Source organism: Pleurodeles waltl, chromosome 11, assembly GCF_031143425.1.
Source record: "Pleurodeles waltl isolate 20211129_DDA chromosome 11, aPleWal1.hap1.20221129, whole genome shotgun sequence".
Lineage (NCBI taxonomy): Eukaryota > Metazoa > Chordata > Amphibia > Caudata > Salamandridae > Pleurodeles > Pleurodeles waltl.
In genome coordinates this window covers 529,404,815-529,430,746 of record NC_090450.1, presented here as the reverse complement: position 1 = coordinate 529,430,746, position 25,932 = coordinate 529,404,815, and the positions used below count along the sequence as shown (strand labels likewise).

Below are 25,932 nucleotides of genomic sequence, written 5' to 3'. Positions count from 1 at the left end.
ACACACACAGGCAATAAATGAGGAACACACACTCAAAGACTTAACTCCAGGCCAATAGTTTTTATATAGAAAAATATATTTTCTTAATTTATTATTAGAACCACAAGTTCAAGATTTGAAGTAAGTACATAAAATGCAAGGTACTCCACAAAGGTAAGTTAGGAACTTTGAATTAGAGCATTAACATATACAGTTTTTGTTAAAATGGCAATAAGGTATTATAAAAGCAGACAGTACAAAAATCAACAGTTCCTAGGGGAGGTAAGTATTAGTTAGATTGTGATATAAGTAAGACAGTTACAAGTCTCAGTTCCTGGGCGTAGGCAGCCCACCACTGGGGGTTCAAGGCAACCCCAAAGTTACCACACCAGCAGCTCAGGGCCGGTCAGGTGCAGAGGTCAAAGAGGTGCCCTAAACACATAGGCGTCTATGGAGAACAGGGGTGCTCCGGTTCCAGTCTGCCAGCAGGTAAGTACCCGCATCCTCAGGGGGAAGACCAGGCGGGTTTTGTAGAGCACTGGGGGAGACACAAGTAGGCACACAAAACACACCCTCAGCGGCACAGGGGCGGCCGGGTGCAGTGTGCATAGCAGGCGTCGGGTTCTGTATTGGTTTCAATGGAGGGACACGGGGTCACTCTAGCGGTGCAGGCAGGGCACAGGGTGGCTTCTCTGGCCAGCCACCACCTGGGCTAGGTAGCCTGGGGGTCACTCCTGCACTGAGATTCGGTTCCTTCGGGTCCTGGGGGCTGCGGGTCCAGGCGTCGGGTTCCTTGTACAGGCAGTCGAGGTCAGGGGGAGCCTCTGGATTCTCTCTGCATGCGTCGCTGTGGGGGTCCTGGGTGGGTCGTCTCGGGTTACTCATGAGGTCACAGTCACCTGGGAGTCCTCCATGTGGTGTTGGTTCTCTGGATATCGAGCCTGGGGCGTCAGGTGCAGAGGGTGAACTCTCACGCTTCCGGCGGGAAGAGTGAAGCCCTTTAAAGTTGCAAGAAAGTTGCAAAGTTGTTGTTGAAGTTGAGCAGAGCCGCTGCTCACAGGAGTTTCTTGGTCCTTTGGTTCCAGACAGTACTCTGAGGCTTCAGAGGTCGCTGGTCCCTGTCGGATGCGTCGCTGGTTGCAGGTTTTCGAGTCAGGAGACATGCCCGTAGGGCTGGGGCCAAAGCAGTTGTCAGCTTCCATCTTCTCTGCAGGGCTTGTAGGTCAGCAGTCCTCCTTTGTTAAGGTTGCAGGAATCTGATTTCCTGGGTTCTGGGGTGCCCCTAAATACTAAATTTAGGGGAGGTCTGGGAGGGCAGTAGCCAATGGCTACTGTCCTGGAAGGTGGCTACACCCTCTTTGTGCCTTCTCCCTGAGGGGAGGGGGGCACATCCCTAATCCTATTGGGTGAATCCTCCAAAGTTAAGATGGAGGATTTCTCAAGGCAGGGGTCACCTCAGCTCAGGGCACCTTAGGGGCTGTCCTAACTGGTGGGGGGTGACTCCTTGTTTTCCTCATTATCTCCTCCAGCCTTGCTGCCAAAAGTGGGGGCAGTGGCCAGAGGGGCGGGCATCTCCACTAGCTGAGATGCCCTGTGGTGCTGTAACAAAGGGGTGAGCCTTTGAGGCTCACCGCCAGGTGTTACAGTTCCTGCAGGGGGAGGTGAGAAGCACCTCCACCCAGTACAGGCTTTGTTCCTGGCCACAGAGTGACAAAGGCACTCTCCCCATGTGGCCAGCAACTTGTCTGGTTGTGGCAGGCTCGCAGAAACTGGTCAGCCCCACACTAGAAGTCGGATTGGTATTCAGGGGGCATCTCTAAGATGCCCTCTGGGTGTATTTTACAATAAATTCCACACTGGCATCAGTGTGCATATATTGTGCTGATAAGTTTGATACAAAACTTCCCAGATTTCAGTGTAGCCATTATGGAACTGTGGAGTTCGTGTTTGACAAACTCCCAGACCATATACTCTTATGGTACCCTGCACTTACAATGGCTAAGGGTTTGCTTAACACTGTAGGGGCACAGTGCTCATGCACATATCCCCTCACCTGTGGTTTAGTGCACCCTCCCTTAGGACTGTAAGGCCTGCTAGAGGGGTGACTTATCTATGCCACAGGCAGTGGGTCGTGGGCATGGCACCCTGAGGGGAGTGCCATGTCGACTTAGTCTTTTTCTCCCCACCAGCACAAACAAGCTGTGAGGCAGTGTGCATGTGCTGAGTGAGGGGTCCCCAGGGTGGCATAAGACATGCTGTAGCCCTTAGAGACCTTCCCTGGCATCAGGGCCCTTTGTACCAGGGGTACCATTTACAGGGGACTTATCTGAGTGCCAGGGTTGTGCCAATTGTAGAAGCAAAGGTACAGTTTAGGGGAAGAACACTGATGCTGGGGCCTGGTTAGCAGGGTCCCAGCACACACTCAATCATAACTTGGCATCAGCAAAAGGCAAAAAGTCAGGGGGTGACCATGCCAAGGAGACATTTCCTTACACCTGGTACCTAGGACTTGTGGTACTAAGGAATTTCTCTGAGGGCCGGACCACCAATTGTGCCACCCTCAAGGACCCCTGACCTAATCCACACAGTGCTGCCATTGCATGTGTTGGTGCAGGCTAAATTGAAAACATGAACTGTCACACACCCATGTGTGCCAGGTCCCCTTATAACTGCATATGCCAGGTGTAAGTCACTGCTAAAGCTGGGTGTATTTAGGCACACGTGAGGGCACAGATGCGTGAGAAGATATGCCCCTGCTATATCTGTCGATTCGGAGACATAGTAAGTGCATAGGGAAGTCAATTTAAATGCATGTGCTGGACACTGGACATTACAAATTCCCCAATTACATGATGGCTTCTCTGAATCCTGGGACGTTTGGTATGGATCATTGCATCTCAGAATAAAAAATAAAATAACTCCTGACCCCAGTGATGGATTTGTTACAAAATGGCACCTAGAAAGCACCTTAGAGGTGCCCCTAGAAAAACCTACCCAGCTACTGGTGTGTTCACTGACTGCTACAAACCAGTGTAGCCACCCTAGACCGAGTTCTGGCCCCCAAGGTAAAGGCCAACCCTCTCGGAGGCCTAGAACAAAGGCCTGCTCTGGGGAGAGGTAATAACACCTCATCCAGAGCGGGATGGACATTCCAGAGCAGGGAGTTTCAAAGGCCTTGCCACCTTTGAAATGCAATCTATGTCTCTCCAGATGGCGAAGATGGCTGACCAACTCCTCCCCCCTTGTCCTGGCTCCACTTTTAGCAGCAGCACAGGCGGGAAAATTTGTTGAAGTAGGAGGAGTGCCCAATTCATGTCAGCCCCACCCCTAAGGTGGATGAGCTGAAGTGGACACTACTTTTCAACTTCCTCAATCTTGCTTGGAAGGAATTAGTCCACTAGGGTTAGGGTTATGCCCACTTCCCAGGGGAAGAGGTCATAAGTAGGGTGTTGTCACCCTAAAGGTGGTCAGCCCATTGGCTACCATCTGGCCCTCCCTGTAACACCCCTAAATTGAGTATTTAAGTGGCACACCTGAACCCTAGAACTCAGATCCTGACTACCTACGAAAAAGAAGGATAAAGAAGACTTGACCCTGTAGAAGAAGAGGAAGAAGCAGGGGCTGACCTGGTACCAGCCCTCCTGGCCTGCCTGCTAACCTCACCGAATTCTGCACAAAAAGATTTGTCCTGCAGCTTCAAGAAACCCAGGAAGCCTGCCTGCCTTCTAAAAAGATTCAGACTACCACGACCAGTGGACCTGCTCAGCAACAAAGTATCCAACAAGGAATCTGCAGTCTGTGAACCTGACACCTGAAGCCACCTCTGCACCCAACATCCTTTACCAAATGAAAAACCCACCAACAGTGCCAGCAGGACTCCCCAGCTGTCCTGAGCCTGAGTTCACCCGAGTGACTCAACCAAGTTGACCAAGTAGACTCAACCAAGTTGCCTGCAGCCCCTGCATGCAGGCCCTCTTCCCCCAGCCTCATGGTGAGAGACAAACCTGACACCTACAGCAACCACTGGACCCTTGACCCCAGCCCCAGCTGAAGTGGGTTATCGGTGCCAACAACATCCCCTAGCTCCTGAGAGCTTGAGTCCACCCTGGGTCCACCCCTGCCGGACTCCACGACAACACCTGGAGTCACAACTCACAGGACCCCCTGACCACGAGTGCTCATGGACAAGAAAACCCAACACCAAAAGACACCCCTGCATCTGTCGCCCCTGGGCACAGGAGAAGAGGACCAAAGGTGCACCTACGTCCTTGAGCACCACAAGACTACTTCCTACCAGTTTGTTGTGTCCGACTGAGCCTGCAGCCTGTCTGTCATGGGGTCAATCTCCCATAGGACACCACTGGGGATCCAACGCCTTCCTGCACCTGGCCGCCCTGTGGCGCCCGGTGTGACTTGTTGGTGTGGTTCTGATCAGTGCCTGGTTCTTACCTTAACTCCCTGTGATTGCCTTTGTAAGTAGTTGTTAACCCTGTGTTTGCTGGACATTGTTTTTTCCTCCATAGGATTACATTGTGAATACTAAAAATTGCACTGTCTATTTTTGAAACTGTAAAGTATTTATACTCAAAAGTCTAATTACCTGATTATGCAGTTCTTATATTTGAAATATATATATAAAAAGAATTGTTATTTTTCTAAATTGTTCTCAGATTTATTTTTTGAGTTTGTGTCTAAATTATTGCCACAAATGTTTAGCACTACCCTCTGATAAGCCCAACTGCTCGCCCACACTATCACAAATAGAGCATTCATCCTATCTACTTTTGCCTCTGCAATACCAATCAGGCTCTCTGCACAGTGTACTTCATTTTAGTGCACTATTTAGAGAGGCAGCTTCCTACAGTGGATTTCCTGGCCCTTGTGGTGTCCAGCCTTGGCACAATGGTGGCTCTGATACTATGGGGGCATTTTTGAAATAATACATACATCTTTGGTGTGATGGTGAACACCCATGGCCAATGAATGTAATACCTGAGCTTTCCTAGCAGAATCTGCCCTTGTTGTGCATTTTCCCTGTGAGAACTCAATGAAAATAGCAAGCTGGTGTTTGGGGACTGTGTATTTCATAGAAACGAAATTGATATTTTAAAAGCAAAATATTTTTTTTTCAGAAATAAAAGTTGAAAAGTTGGGTTTATTTGCCCAATATGGAAAGGTGGCACTTGATATAAAAAAAAGTTGAATTTTCTGAAACTAATATGCTGATAAAAACAAAGGATTCAATTCCAAAATACATATAAAGTTGATAGCCGAGTTACAACTCATGCGGAGTTGAGGACACTTATTACTGAGGTTATGCCTTTTGTGTCAGTGATGATTTGAATGTTACTTTATTAGTAAGCATTTATATTGATAAAACTTTCCTGGCATTTCTTCTGGTAAACTCATTTGAAACGCTTGGTTTGTCACTACTGATAATCCTGCTTAGAGTGGTGACAGTGTAATGTTAATACATCATCAATATTATACAGTGACAGAATTTATGCCCATAGCTAGGGAAGATGTTCCTTGTGCAGAAGTAGTTTTCACTACAAAAAATGTTAGAAACTCCTGCTTTAACAGAATAGCAATATCACTGACCTCCAACATCATGCTCATAATGAATAAGCCATTCCACTGCAGAGTGGCTGCACACACAATATTAGCTACAATCCTTCAAATCTCGGAAATGACCAGAAAAAAAACTAGCTGGTGAACACCTTCAGTACTGTTTTAAAACCAATAACCTAGTGGACACTAGCTATTGTGAATTTAATTTAAATGAAAACACAGTCTGCACTTGTAGCCATTCATCTATGTAGCCTTAAGGATCTAGAAAAGATCAGAAAACTATACTGTTGGCAAAAGCAGCAACAATCATCTTCTCAACCACTCTAAAACTCCCCATCCCTGGCGTGACCCTAACCAAGCTCAAGCACCAAACCAGCTATTTGAGATAAATTTCATACACTGAAGAGAAGTCACAAATACTCACTATCCTGTGGAATGTCTAAGACTCCTCACTAGCCACTACTATATTAAAGTTTGCATTCATTCTGGTTTCAACTTCCACATGTACAAAAATAACACTAACACAGTGGCCTACATTGGGCACTCTAGGGTATCCTCTCTTACCAACCGCTATCCGAGTTGCTCTCTAATTGTCCAAAACAAACAGTCCCAGATCGACCAGAAAAAATAAATACTTTCAGGAGTACCTCCTTGGATGAACAAGGTAAGCAGCTTTCGCAGGCCAGTCCAAACACATAAATCAACTGGTCAAGAAACATGACTAGCCTAAACCACAACTTCACTCCTACTATCTTCAAATCACCAAGCAGCCGCATATCCAAAGCAAAGCAGCCTGACAATTATACAACCTCCATGCCAAAGCACTTCTAATCAGTTATCAACAACTGCTACTGATTGCTTGTCAGTTGCCTCTCAAATCTAAAACCCCACTAAGGCACTCCACCACTCTCATCCAAGCTATCTAAAAATGCAGGTGCTCATCAGCTACACCTCAGATAGCCAAAGAATGCTGTGTTGGTGACTGTGCCTAAGCTTCACACATGGCACATAGTTTCAATATCCAAGGTCCAAAATTGCTGAACTATTATATCTGAGCCAAACGTCATCAATTTCAGATGAAGTCTAAATATAACCATTGTATCTTTCATCTGCTCAACTATTTGTCAATGTCTGGAAAGTATCTACGCCACTTGTTTGTTTGTCATCCTCTTAATAGCCCTTTTATTCAACCATCCTATGCCGCTTGTTTGGTTGTCATCCCCTTAATAGCCCTTTTATCCCACCATCCTTCTTGGTGTTCTCACCATACATTTGCTGTTGTTCTCTATTAAGTGTTCACTGTGTGCTTTTAAATTGTCTAACACATTAATAGATACAGTTCTACTGAGCCTCTGCAGGCTTATCATACACTTCAGTACCATGGACACAAAATTCTTGATGTGTAGGTACCAGCGTAGCTTGCAGCCACAATCTACGGTCTAGGAGTTTACATTTGAAGCTTGCCTCATTCAAAAAGGCCTTCCTAGAAAGGTGCATCTTCCTCATGGCGTGACAAGTGTGTGAATCATTACAAAAGTACTACCCATTTTCTTACATTAAAGAAGCTACTGAAAACCTTCCTATTTCTACTCAAAACCAACATAACTATTACTACATACCTTGCCAGTTCGCTTGTAGCGTATTTGGCAAATGTCACTGTTTACAAAACTAACATATATTGATATTGAACTAGCACATCAAAGCTCTCTAAGCAGTAGTAGCTGTTTTGCTGCAAACTATCAAAATAAGTGTTGAAAAATTAACATGGTATGGGGATAGAACATTTTTTAATTATACTGTACCTTTCTAAATACTCGCCAAGAAGGTGCTCTACTGCAGATGAATATAACCATTCAGTGCCAACCTTTTTGGTGCATCCAGGAACCTCTTCATTTTTCTTATTAAACTTCAGATTCAAGCCCACATTGGCTTTAAATTCTCCATGGGGGCTGCATCAAACAAAAAATGATTAAACTTCAATCATAATGAGGCAATACGAACCATTGTAGATGCACACTACATCAGTTGCACAGCTTTATTTGTGGGCTGCATAAAAAATATTAAGGGAAGGGAGATAGATAAGGAGCATACTTGCCTCCAATAACCCTCTTTCTGGTGGTTGTTCTATCTAGCCGCAGGTTCTTCACCTTCAACATATCCTCAGGCGCCACCGGACTAGAATTTGCATTGTTCCTTAGTGCTGGTAGGTAGCACCAAGCGACCCTGCAATGAGATTGTTTCACCCCAGAAGTGACGACGGAGACACAAAGAAAGCCTCATATAAGCACCACCCCTGTGAATTGATGTCAGAGGCCAATAATATTCAGAGGTTAGTGTGTGCAGATTCCTAAACTGGGACCTTTCTACATAAAAAGGGGACCATTGCACAGAACGGGGAGGGGGCAGAGTGGTTATTGGTGGAGTGAGCTGCAATCTACCGGAAAGAGCATTAACAAAGGTAAGCAGGAGTATGTTCCTTACCCCGTAAGCATCTATTTGTAGTGTGTAGTGCTGCAGGTTCACATGCTATGCACACTTTTGACATCTGGTGTTGGGCTCGGACTTCACAAGTTGTTTTTTCCCTCAATTAGCAGGTTGTAAGACGTTCACCCTCTACCTCCTCGAGGCATTGCACATGTTCAAGGGCTACTTTGTTAGATTGTCCATTTTTACCCTGCCATAGTGGCAAATCTAGAGTGCCGCTGGTGTTGCAGGGTGCTCCTTACTGGAGCTTCTCTCCATCTAAACTTGGGAACTACCCTTCTTTTTTAATAATTTATGCGTCATTCTAACCCTGAAAGGCTTTTGTGTTTTTTTTTGTTTATTTCTCTCTCTCTCAAAAAAACAAAGGTTACAGGGACATTACAGTTAGTATCAGAATTTACACGCTCCAACCCACTGAAATTCAGTTGTTATACTTAGTTATTTCAAGCAACTAGAACTCGCGCCCCCACCATGCACAGTTTTCTCGCCAATAATTTCAATGGAAACGATGTCATAGGAGAGGTCATGAGTGATGTAATACGTGTTGTAAGTAGCAGTGCATGGCAAGGGCATGAGTTATAGTTACTTAAACTAAATCTAACAGATGAATTTCTATGGTTTTGTGAGTGTGTAGGAAGCTTGCTCTGTATATACTATATCAAAATGAGATATAGTGTGCACAGAGTCCAGGGGTTCCCCAAGTGGCTTGACAGAGGCAATAATAGATAATACTAATTTTCCAGTTGTGGTAGTGTGGTTGGAGCAGTTAGGCTTATCAGAGGGCACTGTTAAGCATTTGTTGTACACACTCAAGCAATGAGAACACACACTCGATTACTTTACTCCAGGCCAATAGGTTTTCATATAGAAAAATATTCCTTTCTTAATTATTTTAGAACCACAAGATCCATATGTTATGTTATGTTATATAAATTTATATAGCGCCTGACTGCCTGAAGGCATCGCAGCGCTCAAAACTGAACCAATAACATCACAGAGTAGTACACTGGGAATCAAGCTTTGAATAGCCATGTCTTCAAGGCCTTCCGAAAGGAAAGTTCTTGATTTATTGCTCGTATGTTAAAAGGGAGGGAGTTCCAAAGCTTCGCCCCCTGGTATGCCAGAGATCTTCCATCTCATCTAGCTTTCTTCACTTTCGGAATCACTGCCAGAAGTGCTGAGGAGGATCTAAGTGATCTGTTAGGTGAGTAAAAAGAAGCTAAAGATCTCAGCAATTCTGGATCTTGGTTGTGCAATGCTCCGTGCATATGGCACAGTGCCTTAAATTGTATCCTCTTGGCCACAGGAAGTACATTAAATGTAAGGTACTTTGCATAGTAATACTTAGAACTTTGAACCAAAAGAGTAATGGACACAGTTTTTCATAAAATGGCAATAAGCTATTTTAAAAGTAGACAGTGCAATTTTCAACAGTTCCTGGGAGAGGTAATGAAAATGTCACTTACCCAGTGTACATCTGTTCGTAGCATCAGTCGCTGTAGATTCGCATGTTTTGCAATAGCTCGCCATCTGGTGTTGGGCCGGAGTGTTACAAGTTGTTTTTCTTCGAAGAAGTCTTTCGAGTCACGGGACCGAGTGACTCCTCCTTTTGTCTCCATTGCGCATGGGCGTCGACTCCATCTTCGATTGTTTTTCCCCGCAGAGGGTGAGGTAGGAGTTGAATTGTAGTAATAGTGCCCATGCAATGGAGTGACTAAGTATGTACCTATTTAAGGTTGAGATGATACATATACAAATAGTTGAAGGTAACTTCCAAACTGCTACAGGCTCCCGGGGAGGCGGGTGGGCACATGCGAATCTACAGCGACTGATGCCACGAACAGATGTACACTGGGTAAGTGACATTTTCAGTTCGATGGCATCTGTCGCTGTAGATACGCATGTTTTGCATAGACTAGTAAGCAGTTATCTCCCCAAAAGCGGTGGCTCAGCCTGTAGGAGTGGAAGTAGTTTGAAATAATGTTCTTAATACGGCTTGACCTACTGTGGCTTGTTGTGCGGATAACACATCTACACAGTAGTGCTTGGTGAATGTGTGAGGCGTAGACCATGTGGCTGCCTTACATATTTCTTGCATTGGGATGTTTCCTAGGTAGCACCCTTCTTTCTGGTTGAGTGTGCCCTTGGTGTAATGGGCAGCTGTCGTTTAGCTTTAAGGTAGCAGATTTGGATGCATTTAACTATCCATCTGGCTATACCTTGTTTTGATATTGGGTTTCCTGCATGAGGTTTTTGAAATGCAATAAATAGTTGTTTAGTCTTTCTGATGTTCTTTGTTCTGTCAATGTAATACATGAATGCTCTTTTGACATCTAATGTATGTAGTGCCCTTTCAGCTACGGTATCTGGCTGTGGAAAGAACACTGGAAGTTCCACTGTTTGATTTAGATGGAACGGTGAAATAACCTTTGGCAAAAATTTAGGATTAGTCCTTAGGACGACCTTATTCTTGTGTAGTTGTATAAAAGGTTCTTGTATTGTAAACGCCTGAATCTCGCTTACTCTTCTTAGGGAAGTAATGGCGATGAGAAATGCAACCTTCCAGGTTAGGAACTGTATTTCGCAGGAGTGCATGGGTTCAAAAGGTGGACCCATAAGTCTAGTTAGGACAACATTTAGGTTCCATGAAGGAACAGGTGGTGTTCTTGGTGGTATAATTCTCCTAAGGCCCTCCATGAATGCTTTAATGACTGGTATCTTATATAGGGAAGTTGAATAGGTAGTCTGCAGGTATGCAGATATTGCTGCAAGGTGTATTTTAATGGAAGAGAAGAACGAGTTACTTACCTTCGGTAACGACTTTTCTGGTGGATACATTAGCTACCTGTGGATTCCTCACGCCATGGGAGTATTCATGAGGTGAGGAATCCACAGGTAGTTGTATCCATCAGAAAGCCAGGTTAGATTTTTGTAAGTGAAGCAAGTAGCCCAGTACATGTTCTGGAGTTGTGTGTAAAGGTTGTATTTGATTAACATGGCAGTGGCAAACAAATCTCTTCCATTTACTTGCATAGCAGTGGATGGCCTTCTGGCTTGCTTTATGACTTCCATACATTCTTGGGTAAGTTGTAAGTGCCCGAATTCTAGGATCTCAGGAGCCAGATTGCTAGATTCAGCGATGCTGGATCTGGGTGTCTGATCTTTTGGTTGTGTTGTGTCAACAGATCTGGCCTGTTGGGCAATTTGATGCAGGGTACTACTGATAGGTCTAGCAGCGTTGTGTACCAGGGTTGCCTTGCCCAAGTTGGTGCTATTAATATGAGTTTGAGTTTGTTTTGACTGAGTTTGTTTACCAGGTAAGGAAGGAGAGGGAGAGGAGGAAAAGCGTAAGCAAATATCCCTGACCAGTTCATCCATAGGGCATTGCCTTGGGACTGTTTGTGTGGGTATCTGGATGCGAAGTTTTGGCATTTTGCGTTCTCCTTCGTCGCAAACAAGTCTATTTGAGGTGTTCCCGAGAGTTTGAAATAGGTGTTTAGAATTTGGGGGTGAATTTCCCATTCGTGGACCTGTTGGTGATCTCGAGAGAGGTTGTCTGCGAGTTGATTTTGGATCCCTGGTATAAATTGTGCTATTAGGCGAATTTGGTTGTGAATTGCCCAACGCCAAATTTTTTGTGCTAGCAGGCTTAGCTGCGTGGAGTGTGTCCCCCCTTGCTTGTTTAGATAATACATTGTTGTCATGTTGTCTGTCTTGACGAGATGTGTATTTGTGAACTATTATTGGTTGGAAAGCTTTTAGTGCTTGAAAAACTGCTAGAAGTTCTAGGTGATTTATATGCAGTTTTGTTTGATGTACGTTCCATTGTCCTTGTATGCTGTGTTGATCGAGGTGTGCTCCCCACCCTGTCATGGAAGCATCTGTTGTTATTACGTATTGTGGCACTGGGTCTTGGAAAGGCCGCCCTTTGTTTAAATTTATGGTGTTCCACCACAGAAGCGAGAGGTAAGTTTGGCGGTCTATTAACACCAGATCTAGAAGATGACCCTGTGCTTGAGACCACTGTGATGCTAGGCACTGTTGTAAGGGCCTCATGTGCAGTCTTGCGTTTGGGACAATGGCTATGCATGAAGACATCATGCCTAGTAGTTGTAATATCATCTTTGCTTGTATCTTTTGTGTTGGATACATGCGTTGTATGATGGTGTTGAAATTTTGAATTCTTTGGGGACTTGGAGTGGCTACTCCTTTTGTTGTCTCTATTATGGCTCCTAGGTATTGTTGTACCTTGCACGGCAGAATGTTGGATTTCGTGAAGTTGACGGTGAACCCTAGTTTGAAGAGGGTTTGTATGATCTGATTTGTGTGATTTGAGCACTCTATTAACGAATGGGCCTTGATTAGCCAGTCGTCTAGATATGGGAACACATGTATTTGCTGCCTTCTGATGTGTGCAGCGACTACCGCTAGACATTTGGTAAAGACTCTTGGTGCGGTTGTTAATCCGAAAGGCAGTACCTTGAATTGGTAATGTATTCCTTTGAATACAAACCTTAGGTATTTCCTGTGCGATGGGTGTATTGGTATATGGAAATACGCGTCCTTGAGGTCTAAAGTTGACATGTAGTCGTGTAGTTTTAGCAATGGTAATACTTCTTGTAGTGTGACCATGTGAAAGTGGTCTGATTTGATGAATGTGTTCACTATTCTGAGGTCTAGGATTGGTCTCAGCGTTTTGTCCTTCTTTGGTATCAGAAAGTACAGTGAGTAAACTCCTGTGTTTATTTGTGTGTTTGGCACTAATTCGATTGCATTCTTTTGCAATAGTGCCTGCACTTCTATCTCCAGGAGATTGGAATGATGTTTTGTCAAATTTTGTGCTTTTGGTGGTATGTTTGGAGGGAATTGTAGAAATTCTATGCAATAACCATGTTGGATAATTGCTAGAACCCAAGTGTCTGTAGTGATTTCCTCCCATGCTTTGTAATAATGACTTATTCTTCCCCCCACTGGTGTTGTGTGGAGGGGGTGAGTGACATGTGAGTCACTGCTTAGTAGTAGGGGTTTTGGGGCTTTGAAATTTTCCTCTATTCCTAGGGAATTGCCCTCCTCTATATTGTCCCCGAAAACCTCCTCTGTACTGTCCCTGGTAACTGGACGGTGTTGCCTGTGAGGTGCTGGCTTGTGTGCTCTGACCCCGAAACCCCCCTCTAAAGGGTGTTTTACGGAATGTGCTGTAATTCCCTCTGCTCTGCGGGGAGTAGAGTGCGCCCATGGCTTTAGCAGTGTCCGTGTCTTTTTTGAGTTTCTCAATCGCTGTGTCCACTTCTGGACCGAACAGTTCTTTTTCGTTAAAAGGCATATTGAGAACTGCTTGCTGAATCTCTGGTTTAAATCCAGACGTTCGGAGCCATGCATGCCTTCTGATAGTTACAGATGTATTAATTGTCCGTGCAGCTGTATCTGCAGCTTCCATGGAGGAGCGGATTTGGTTGTTGGAAATGGTCTGTCCCTCCTCAACCACTTGTTTTGCCCTATTTTGTAGGTCCTTGGGCAGATGGTCAATGAGATGTTGCATCTCATCCCAATGGGCTCTGTCATAGCGCGCAAGTAGTGCCTGGGAGTTAGCGATGCGCCACTGGTTTGCAGCTTGTGCTGCGACTCTTTTACCAGCTGCATCGAACTTGCGGCTTTCTTTATCTGGGGGTGGTGCATCTCCAGATGTGTGGGAGTTGGCCCTTTTCCTAGCTGCTCCTACAACGAGAGAGTCTGGTGGCAGCTGTGTAGTGATGAAAGCCGGGTCTGTAGGAGGCGCCTTATACTTCTTTTCCACTCTTGGTGTGATTGCCCTACTTTTGACCGGCTCCTTAAAGATTTCTTTTGCGTGCCGGAGCATACCAGGGAGCATAGGCAGGCTTTGGTAGGAGCTGTGGGTGGAGGAGAGGGTGTTGAATAAAAAGTCATCCTCGACCTGTTCTGAGTGGAGGCTTACATTGTGAAATTGTGCTGCTCTAGCCACCACTTGAGAATACGCAGTGCTGTCCTCTGGTGGAGATGGCTTTGTAGGGTATGCCTCCGGACTGTTATCTGACACTGGTGCATCGTATAAGTCCCATGCGTCTTGATCTTGGTCACCCTGGCTCATGGTGGTGTGAGCTGGGGAATGTGATGGAGTTTGTGCTGGTGACACGTTAATCACAGGTGGAGGAGAGGGTGGTGGGGTAACTTTTTTCACCACTTTTGTTTGTGGTGTTTGTTCAGTTTGGAACTCCAATCTTCTCTTTCTTCTAATAGGGGGAAGGGTGCTTATTTTTCCTGTCCCCTGCTGTATGAAAATACGCTTTTGCGTATGGTCTACATCCGTTGAGTGTAGTTCCTCCTCAAACCTATGCTTTTGCATTTGGGAGGTTAGCGAGTGCTCTTCTGTATAAGAGCCTGAAACTGGGTCGGTTGCAGTTTGTTTTGGCACCGAAACCCTGTCTGCATCTTTTTTCGGCTCCGAGGTGACTTTTTTCTTTTTCGGGGCCGAAACCTCTCGGCGTCGATCTTCTTCGGTGCCGCTGTCTCGGCGTCGAGCCGTGTCTACACCGGTATCTCGGTGTCGATGCTTGTCTCCAGCACTTTCTCGGTCCCGAGAAGGCTGCGTGCCGGTGTCTCGACCGGAGTCGGACGATCTCGGCACTGTTTGGGCCTTTTTCGGTGCCGACGGTCGGTCACCGAATTTATGGGTCGAGCCATGGCCTGGTGGCAGTGGCGTCCCCTGGGCCTTGTAAATCTTCTTCTGAGTGGTTTTCGACGTCCTACTCACGGTTTGTGTATCGTCGAATCCTTCGGAGTCCGATTCTTGGATCGAAAAGGTTCCCCCCTCTTCTTGTTCCTCGAACTCCCGGTGGGCTGTCGGCGCGGACGCCATCTGAAGTCTTCTGGCTCGACGGTCTCGGAGAGTTTTTCGGGACCGGAACGCACGACAGGCCTCGCAGGTGTCTTCACTGTGCTCAGGTGACAGGCACAGGTTGCAGACCAAGTGTTGGTATGTATAGGGGTATTTATTGTGGCATTTGGGACAGAAACGGAACGGGGTCCGTTCCATCGGCGTGCTTCTGCACGCGGTCGGGCCGACCAGGCCCCGACGGGGGATCGAAAAAATTACCCCGAAGGTCACCGGAGCTCTTCGATCTTAGACGCGGTGTTGAATCTAACTACGCCGACCCCGAACGCAACAATACCGACGAAAATCTTCCAAAATTAGCTATCTTTCCGTTCCGAAACTCGGAGCGACAGGAACACGTCCGAACCCGATGGCGGAAAAAAAAACAATCGAAGATGGAGTCGACGCCCATGCGCAATGGAGACAAAAGGAGGAGTCACTCGGTCCCGTGACTCGAAAGACTTCTTCGAAGAAAAACAACTTGTAACACTCCGGCCCAACACCAGATGGCGAGCTATTGCAAAACATGCGTATCTACAGCGACAGATGCCATCGAACGTACAGTTTAGTTATTACGGTAAGTAAAGCACTTACAAGTTCAGTCTCTGGAGCATAGGTAGCCCACCGTTGGGGGTTCAAGTCAACCCAAAACATCCAGCACCAGCAACACAGGGCTGGTCAGGTGCAGAGGTCAAAGAGGAGCCAAAATAACACGAGCGCCTATGGAGACAGGGGTTGTTCCGGTCCCGGTCTGCTGGCAGGCAAGTATACGCGTCCTTGGGGGGGGGAGGGGCAGTCCAGGGGGGTTTAGTAGAGCACTGGGGGCCAGCCCAAGTAAGCACACAAAACACACCCTCAGCGGCACAGGGGCGGCCGAGTGCAGTGGGCAAACAGGGCATCGGGTTTGCAATAGGATTCAAAGGAGGGACCCAGGGGTCACTCAAACGTTGCAGGCAGAGCACGGGGGACTTCTCGGGCCAGCCACCGACAGGGCAAGGGTGAGGGCTGCCTGATGGTCACTGCTGCACCGGTGGTTGGTTTCTCATGGGCCTGGCGGCTGCTGGTACAGTGCTTCTCCAGGCGTCTGATATCTTCGTCTCGGGCAGCCCCGGTCAGGGAGGGTCCTCGGGATTCCCTCTGCAGGCGTCGTCGTGGGTGTGCAGAGAGGCCAGCCCAGGGCGGACACGTCTGAGTCGCCTGGGGGTCCTCTCTGGCTCATTGGTTTCTCTGGACATGGGCCAGGAGCGTCCGGTGCAGAGTGGTGGGGACTCACGCTTCTGGAGTGAGGGGAAAGTCCCTGTAAAGATGGTTTCTTCTTTCTTTGGTTGGACAGGTCCACTGGAGTACTTGATCCTTTGTAGTTGCAGGGCAGTCCTCTAAGTTGGCAGATGCGGCTGGGCCCCCATGATGTGTCACTGGTGCAGGCTCTCTGAAGTGGGAGACAGGCCAGTAGGGCTGGGACCAAAGCAGTTGTCGTCTTCCTTCTTCTCTGCGGGGTTTTTCAGCTAGGCAGTCCTTCTTTGTACGTCATCAGGAATTTGAAGTCCTGGGTTCAAGGTCACCCCTAAATACTGAATTTAGGGGTGTGTTAGGGTGACAGGACAGTAGCCAATGGCTTCTGTCCTTAAGGGTGGCTACACCCTCCTTGTGCTCCCTCCCTTTGGGAGGGTAGCACATCCCTATCGGGCTAAATCCTCCAAAACAAGATGGAGGATTTTCCAAGGAGGGGGTCACTTCAGCCCTGGTCACTTTAGGGGTGGACCTGGCTGAGGGGGTGACTCCTCCTTGATTTTCTCATTATCCCTCTGGACTTGCCGCCAAAAGTGGGGGCTCGTCCAGGGGGCGGGCAGCTCCACTGACTGGAGTGCCCTGGGGGCATTGTAACACCAGGTCTGAGCCGTTGAGGCTCACCGCCAGGGGTTACAGTTCCTGCAGGGGGAGGTGTGAAGCACCTCCACCCAGTGCAGGCTTTGTTTCTGGCCCCAGAGAACACAAAGGCTCTCATCCCAGGGATCAGAAAGTCAGTCCTGCACTGAAGGACTGGGTAAAATACAGGGGGCATCTCTAAGATGCCCCCTGTTTGCATTTTGTATTACATCCAACACTGGCATCAGTGTGGGTTTATTATTCTGAGAAATTTGATACCAAACTTCCCAGTGTTCAGTGTAGCCATTACGGAACTGTGGAGTTCGTTTTGACAGTCTCCCAGACCATATACTTAATGTGGTCACACTGTATTTACAATGTCTAAGAATGCACTTAGACACTGTAGGGGCATATCGCTCATGCAGATTTGCCCTCTCCTTTGGTATAGTGCACCCTGCCTTAGGGCTTTAAGGCCTGCTAAAGGGGTGACTTACCCATGCCACAGGCAGTATTTTGTGTTCATGGCATTCTGAGGGGGATGCCATGTCGACTTTGCCTTTTTTCTCCCCACCAACACACACAATCTGCAATGGCAGTGTGCATGTGTTGTGAGGGGTCCCTTAGGGACCTTCCCTGGTTGCAGGGCCCTTGGTACCACTGGTACCTTTTACAAGGAACTTTTAACTGCAACTAGGAGCCATTTTCCTACAGAGTGTAAATTATGTTCCTAACTAAAACATCCCTGTAACCTTTTGTTTTTGATTTTTTAGATAATTTCTAAGGTTTTTTAAATGCTAATTTCTAACTATAATGTCCTTGTAACCCTAGTTTTTTTCAGTGAATTTATATTCACAAATTTATAGAATTTCTACGGTTCTTTTAACGCAGCAAGGAGTTCGCTGCAAGGCCTGGCCACCAGCGTGCATCCAAACCCTGCGTGTCCCCGCATGCAGCCAAACCCCCATGTGCAGCCCAACCCACACTACAAGGGAAAAGCAAGAAGGCACACAAAAAACGGGGGGGGGGAGCAAGGAGAAAGCAGTGAGATGGGGGAAAAGCAAAGAGAAGGCACCTAAAAAACGGGTGGAAGGTATTGAGAAAGCAGTGGAAACTAAGGAAAAGGAAGGAGGGGTCACAAAAAAATGGGGAACAACCAAGGAGAAAGCAGTTAAAACGAGGGAAAAGCAAGAAGACAGGAGCAAGAGCGATGCAGCAGCACAGGGAGAGCTGATCCCCCACAATTTTGTGGCAAAAATAATAAATAAAAAACAATTTGGGCCCCTGGCGGGGTCCTTCGGGATCCCACCAGCAGGCCTAGTGAAGGGGGGGGATGGAGGGGGGTGTCAGGGTATTTATACACTGACCCCTTCTGTTTTTTTTTTTTTTTTACTTTTGCCTTGGAACTTTTCTGAGTCGGAGTCCAAAGACTACTGCTTGCACTTCCTGGCTGAAGTGCAGGCAGCCAATCAGATCTCATCATGAGATCTGTCGGATCCGTGGAGGATCAACATCGTTAGATGTGCACATTTTTCTTTCCTTTAGTAACTCCAAACCACAAAGAGAGATCTTTCTGGATCTAGATCTACAGTTTTGTCAAATTTGGTGTAATACGTTCAGCTTTTCGGGCTGTAATTGTGCTCGAAATCCTTATGGGGAAATTGCAAGGGGAGGCCATGCGAGACGTGGGGGGGTGGGTGCCTGTGGCCAATTCCTGCCATGTATGGTCACAGGCTGTGCATTGTGCAAGTATCGGTGTGTATGGGGTTTTGGCCGCAGGGCCAGACAGCAGTCCAGGCCCTGCGGCCAACCCCCATCTTGGCGAGGGGTTGGTTATCTAAGAGGGGTGTTGGCCGCAGGGCAACCCCCACCGCTCACAGCCAAAGGCACGGCGGGGTTGGATTAACGTACAGTAATTAAATATTACTGAACGTTAACAAAAACATAGAAATTCACTGAAAAAATGAAAGGTTACAGGGATGTTATAGCTAGGAAATATAAGTTTTAAAAATTTAGAAATTCACAGAAAAAAATCAAAGGTTACAGAGACGTTATAGTTAGGCTCCTGTATGGCGTGCAGAAATGCGGGTGGACAGACTTATGACCACACAGAGTTCTCGCCCCTGTAGTCCCTGAGCTGATGTGCAGGTGATGAGCAATCCCATGCTGCTGGTCAGCGCCTTCAAGAAATATGTCTGTACGGCGTGCAGGAATGCGGGAAGCAGTCTCAGAACCCCACAGAATGCTGGCCCTTACAGTCTCTGAGCCGAGGTGCAGGTGATGAGCAATTCCATGCTGCACCTCAGCTCCTCCAAGAAATATGCCTATACGGTATGCAGGAAAGTGGGTGGGCAGCCTCTTGCCCATGTTGTCCCAAACCTGTGGCGCAGGTGATGAGCAATCCCACGCTGCTGGTCAGTTCCTTTAAGAAATACACCTGTATGGCATGCAGGAATGCGGTCAGGAGGCCTCAGGACCACACATAGTTTTCGTCCCTGTAGTCCTAGAACCAAGGTGCAGGTGATGAGCAATCACGGTTTTAACAAGAGGTACAAAAGCACCGACTTACTGTCCCCTTTGATAGGGAGCACCTTTTTGGGCCTGATGTAGATCCTCAAGGGTCTTGTTCTACATGGAAAGTTTCAGAATGATCCATCAAGCAGGGCCGAGAAAAATAGGGGTAAAGTACAAGTTACTTACCTTCGGTAACTAAATATCTGGTAGAGACATATTCTAGTTGCAGATTCCTTACCTTAGAATTTCCCCCAGGCGTCAGACTGGATCGGGTTTTTTTTTCTTCGAGCAATACCCTTGCGCATCTGTAGGTGGCGTCAGTCGACTCCACAGGCGTCGTTGGCATCGCAGTCGCCGTGATGAGGTCGGGAGTAGTACATAGATGATGCTCTTGTGCAGTGACATCAGTTTCTTTTAATGACTTTCCACGCCAAAGCTCAGAGCTGCTAAGAACACTGAGATTGGTGCGCCAGAGTTAAGGACCTGAAAGGGGGAATCCCTGTCCCTAGAAATCAGTTCGCAGTGCGGAAAGCATGGGTGGGAGGTAAGGCATCTGCAACTAGAATATGTCTCTACCAGATATTTAGTTACCGAAGGTAAGTAACTTGTACATCTGATAGACACTTCTAGTTGCAGATTCTTTACCTTAGAATAGATACCCAAGCAATGCCATCCTCAGTGGTGGGCTGCAAACCAAGATCATACTAGGAAGTCCTGCAGGACCGAATAACCAAAGTAGCCGCCCCGACGGACCTGACTGTCCAGACAGTAGTGCTTAGCAAACGTGTGCAGGGACGCCCACGTAGCTGCCTGGCAGATATTCAGGACCGGAACTCCACATACTAATGCAGTGGAAGCAGCAATTGCTCTGGTGGAATGAGCACACAAGCCCTCATGGGGTTGCTTCTTGCCCAAAGCGTAGCACATTTTGAAGCAAAGAAGCACCCATCAAGAGATGGTACGCTTTTGCACCGCCTTCCCTTTTTTCACAACCACATACCCAACTAAGAGTCGATTGTCCACACGGAAATCTTTAGTACAACTGAGGTAGAACGCCAAAGCTTTTTTTGGGTCCAGACAGTGGAGTCTCTCCTCCTAATGGGAAGGATGTGGGGGTACGTAGAAAGTAGGCAGAGTGATGGACTGGCCTACATGAAAGGGTGTAACCACCTTAGGAAGGAAGCCTTAGTGCGCAAACCTACTTTGTCAGGGTGCACAGACAAGTATGGAGGTTTTGACGAAAGGGCCTGAAGCTCACTCACCCTGCGAGCAGAGGTGATAGCAACAAGAAAGACAGTTTTGAAGGTGAGGGGCCGCAAGGGACAATTATGCAATGGCTCAAAGGGAGTACACATCAAATAATTAAGGACAAGATTAAGGTCCCACTGAGGCATGATAAATGGAGTGGGAGGAAATAAATGGGTGAGTCCTTTGAGTAATCTACTAACAATAGGAGATTTAAAGAGAGAGGGCTGGTCAGGTGGCCTAAGAAAGGCCACAATGGCAGATAAATACCCCTAAAGGGTGCCCTAAGCAGGGTCCTGCTGGCCCAAAGAACAAATGAACAGAAGAACATTGGATAGAGGGGCAGAAAGAGGATCAACAGATTTTTTGGTACACCATGCCACAAACTTATTCCAACGACAAGAATATACAGTTTTGGTTGATGGACTCCTGGCTGCCAAGATAACATCGCAGACTTCGGGTGGAAGTGCAAAAGCCATCAACTGTCGCCGCTCAGTCTCCACGCATGAAGGTGGCGATTGGACAGGTTCGGGTGGAGAAACGTCCCCTGTTGCTGCGATATAAGATCCGCCCGAAGAGGCAGTCTGAGTGGAGGACGGGTGGCCACGCTCAATAGCTCTGAATACCATACCCTCCCGTGCCCAGTCCGGAGCCACCAAGATGACTTGGGTCTGGTCATTCCTGATTTTCTTGAGAACTCTGGCAGAAGAGGTATAGGTGGAAAGGAAGCAGGAGTTCCACTCGAGATGAAAAGCGTCTCCGAGTGAGTGCCGCCTTGGAAACTCCAACGCGCAAAACAGTTTGCATTGCACATTCTCTGCGGAGGCGAACAGATCTAACCAAGGCTCTCCCCACTGCTGAAAGAGACCTTGCGCCACCTCAAGATGGAGACGCCATTCGTGATCAGCTATACTTTGACGGCTGAGTTCGTCTGCTCTGGCGTTCAGAGAGCCCGCCAGATGTTGAACCACCAGGATGATGTCCTGATGTGCCAGTCATGTCCAGAGGCACAGCGCCTCCTGAGAAAGGGTCCAGGACCCTACTCCGCCCTGTTTGTTGCAGTACCACATGGCAGTAGTGTTGTCCGTGATCACTTGCACTACTTTCCCTTTGAGAGAGGGAAGAAATGCTTTCAAAGCAAGCCTGATCGCCTGGAGCTCCAGAAGATTGATATGGAGTGCAGTCTGTGAACACCTGCTTTGTCTTTCTCTTTACAGAGGGAATAAATGCTTTAATGCCGGCCGGATTGCATGGAGCACCAAAAGGTTGATGTGGAGTCCGGATTCCGCCAGAGACCAGATGCTTCTAATCTCCACCTCTCCCTATGTGACCGCCCCATCCCAAAAGTGACGCATCCGTCACTATGGATAGATCTGATTGGGGAAGGGAAAGGAATCTACCGTTAACCCGATGCCGCTTTGAAAGCCACCACTGTAGGTCTTTTGCAGTCCCCTTCGAGATCTAGACCACGTCAGAGAGATTTTCCTGATGCTGCACCCACTGGAACTTCAAGTCTCACTGCAGAGCCCGCATATGCCATCTGGCATGTGTCACTAGCAGGATGCAGGAGGCCATGAGGCCCAGCAGCCTCAGAATCAATCTCACCGAAACCCAAAATAGAGGCTGAAAGGATCTGAATCATAGCCTTAATATCCTGGACTTGCTTTTTGGGAGGATAGGCCCGAAACTGCACTTTGTCCACAACAGCTCAGATGAAAGAGGGAGTCTGAGAGGGAGTCAGGTGTGACTTCCACACGTTTATAGTGAACCCCAGTGTGTGCAGGAGGTGCGCCGTAGTCTGAAAGTGGGAGACAACTTTCTGGGGCGAGTCCACCTTCAACAGCCAGTCGTCGAAGTAGGGGAAGACTGAAACCCCCCAAACTGCGCAAATGAGCTGCAACCACCGCCAACACTTTCGTGAACACCCGAGGGTACTGGTAAGGCCGAAGGGGAGCACGTAAATTGAAAGTGCTCGTGACCTACCACAAATCGTAGGTAATGTCTATGGGCAGGCAGGATGGGAATATGGAAATAAGCATCCTTCAAGTCCAACGATACTATCCAGTCTCCTGGGCCCAAGGCAGACAGGACCTGAGCCACAGTGAGCATTTTGAATTTCTCCTTCTTGAGGAAGAGATTGAGGGACCGAAGGTCTAGGATAGGACATAAGCCCTAGTCTTTTTTGGGCATCAGAAAGTAGAGGGAATAACAACCACTACCTACTTCTGGTGCAGGGACCCTCTCTTTTGCTCCCTTGGCCAAAAGAGCCGCGACTTCCTGGCGGAGAAGCACCAAATGATCCTCTGGTATACTGCTGAATAATGGAGGAATGGCTGGTGGGGCAGACTCAAAGGGGAGGAAGTAGCTCCTTCGAACGATCTGCAAGACCCACCTGTCTGTAGTGATGGATTCCCAGTGGGCAGCTGATGGTGAATCCTGCCGCCAACTGGACCAGAGTGAGGGGAAGGACTAGGTGGGTTTGGAGGCTGCAGCAGGGGCAGGGGTGGACTGGGCAGACCTCTGGTTCCCTGTCCCACGACTACGTGGGATTCCACGTTCCTGGAGCGGCTGAACAGCACGGGTGGCAAAGTGGCTGGGAAAGGGATGCGACAGGGAGCCCATTCTGTGGCCACGAAAGGGGCGAAAGGTGGACTGTTGGGGACGAGGGGCAGTAAAAGGGAGAGGGACCGAGCCGTAGCACGGGAGTCCTTGAACCTTTTCCAGAGCCGAGTCCACCTTGTCTCCAAAGAGACGGGAGCCATCAAAGGGCATGTCCATAAGAGTCTGTTGGACATCCCCTGAGAAACCTGATGTATGATAAAATGGGCCTCCTCCAGTATCAGCAGCAGAACTTGCGTAACCGTATCCCACAGAGATTGAATGGCATGCGGTGTTCACTGACTGCAGCGCTAGCCTGAAGGAAGAAAACATCTTCTTGACAAATTGTTCCAGCCTTTTTGACTCCCTATCCTGAGGTGCGGAAGGGAATATGCCAGAGGATGAGGATGCCTGGATAACAGGGCTCTCTCAGGCGTGGGGTGTTGGGACAGAAATTTAGGGTTGTTCGGGGCAGGACGATGGCAACGTGCATTTGTCCTGTCCCAGTGTTGGGTCTGGACCAAGTACCCAAAAGGACATCAGTGAGGGCTTCATTGAATGGAAGAAGAGGCTCAAAGGTGGAAGCTCCTGGTTGAAGCACCTTCGTCAGGAGATCAGGCCAGACCTGAAGAGTAGCCAGCTCAAGGGCAAAGAGCTCAGCCGCCCTACTGATCACAATGGAATAAGTAGCTCCCGCGCCGCAGCCACGGTAGGGGGAGACAGCATGCCAGCGTCTGGAGAGGTATCCAGACCACTGGCCTCGCCCAATTCCTTTGCCCAGTCATATCCTGGTGTTCATAAGGGTCCATAGACCCCTCCAAACCTTCCCCGAATTCGAACCCATAAGAATAAGAGTCAGGATCCAACCTGGGTTGAATAGGCCCATTCAAAGAAGGGGTCAGCGGTGTCAGACGCCGTACCGACTTAGAGTCGTCGGGGATCAAGATCGGGTCGACGATGGTGGGCACCACCGACGTCGAGAGCGTCGACAATCGAACCTGCACTGGGGAAGGTCTTAATGGTACGACTGACCTATGTGAAGATCCGAAAGCAAATCCGGAGGGGAATTTGGTGGCCGGAGCTGCTGGCGCAGAAACCAAAGGCCCTCTAACCAAGCCACTTGGGCCCGAAGGCGCCATAGCAGGGTTGGACTGCCCAAAAATGAGGCTCTTGGCCTCTTGGAATTCCTTTAATTAGGCAGGCGTCACCAGGGCTCCTAGAAACTCGGGGAGGCACGGAGCAGACCCAAAAGCAGGCTCCGAGGACAGAGGCTTTGACCGTCGACACACCTCCCATGTCACATCAGCCGAGCTACAGGGTGAAGCTGAAGGATGACCGGATTTCTTCTATTTCTTCTTACCTTGTCCCAAAGATTCTGAGAAAGACAAGTGGTGGTGGCTCCGTGACTGGTCTCGAGACCTTCCCCTCAAGCGAGACTGGGACCTATGCAGAGTCGAGTGCTGAGCCGCCGTAAGCTTGAGGGACCGCTCCCTCAAGGCCTTTGGGTGCATGGCCCGGCACTCGGAGCACGACTTCGGGTTGTGGTTGCGCTCCAGGCACCACAAACAGACCCGATGTGGATCGGTCCCCGACATCCTGCGGTGATGGTCCTCGCAAGGTTTGAAGCCAATCTTCGGGGACATCGCCTTGTGCACCAAAAACGTCACCAAAAACTCAACAAGAGTCAAAGTCGGTCAAAAATTGTCCTAGGGTAGCTCTCTCCGGATCAGCGTGTGGCACAGAAAGAAAAGAACTGACCACACTGCACTGAGGGGGCATCTATGTACTACTCCCGACATCATCAAGGCGATTACGATGCCGACAACGAACAAGGAGTCAACAGACACCACCTAATGACGCCCAAGGGTATTGTTCAAAGAAAAAAATCTTTGGATCCAGTATGACACCTGGGGGAAAATTCTAAGGTAAGGAATCTGCAACTAGACGTCTCTATCAGATATCCTACACTAGCCACTCTGGAGAATAAGCCAGAAACTGCCCTTTGTCTAGGACAAATCAGATGAAACTGAGCGTCTCAGAGGGAGTCAGTGTGACTTTGGCACGTTTATAGGGAACCCCAGGGAATGCAGGAGGTCCGCAGTAGTCTGAAGTTTAGGACAACAGCCTGGGGCGATCCTGGCTTTAATAGCCAGTCGTCAAGGTAAGGAAAGACAAACCTCTGACCTGCGCAGATTAGCTAAGACCATCACCATCACCTTGGTGATCACCTAAGGGGCACTGATAAGGCCGAAACGGGAGCACAGGGAACTGAAAGTGCTTGTGCCCACCATGAACGGCAAGTAACGTCTGTTGGCAGGCAGGACGGGGATATGAAAATAAGTGTCAGGACGGGGATATGAAAATAAGTGTCCTGAAAGTCCAACACTACCATCCAGTCTCCTGGGTCCAGGGCAGATACAACACAAAATCTTCTCTTTTTAGAGGAAGAAACTTAGGGGCCGAAGGTCTTGGGGATGGGGGCTGGCCAGACCGCTGACTCCCTGATCCACAAGCACAGTGGATTTCACGTCCCCAGCCAAGCAGATGCTGGGTATCGTGCACGGAATGTTGGCTGAAGGTGTACGAATTTGGTGAAACACCCTTTCCGTAGCTACAGAAGGGGCCAAAAGCAGACTGAGGTGGACGCGGGGACACCACGAGGCCCAAGGAGCTGGCAGAAACATAGGAATCCTTGAAGAGCTCAAGCACAGAGTCTGCTTTCTCTCCCCGAACTGATGGATGCCATCAAAGGGCATGTCCAGAAGGTTAACTTTGACATCCCCCATGTA

At 48.1% G+C, this 25,932-nt stretch overlaps 1 protein-coding gene across 1 annotated transcript in view; it reads right to left on the bottom strand.

Moving 5' to 3' along the window:
- XRN1 (5'-3' exoribonuclease 1) overlaps positions 1 to 25,932 on the bottom strand; it is an 838,379-nt gene that overhangs the window by 507,068 nt on the left and 305,379 nt on the right. The window contains exon 25 of the mRNA XM_069213922.1: positions 7,353 to 7,499. Coding sequence (XP_069070023.1) covers positions 7,353 to 7,499 — 147 coding nt within the window. The remainder of the gene's footprint in view (positions 1 to 7,352; positions 7,500 to 25,932) is intronic.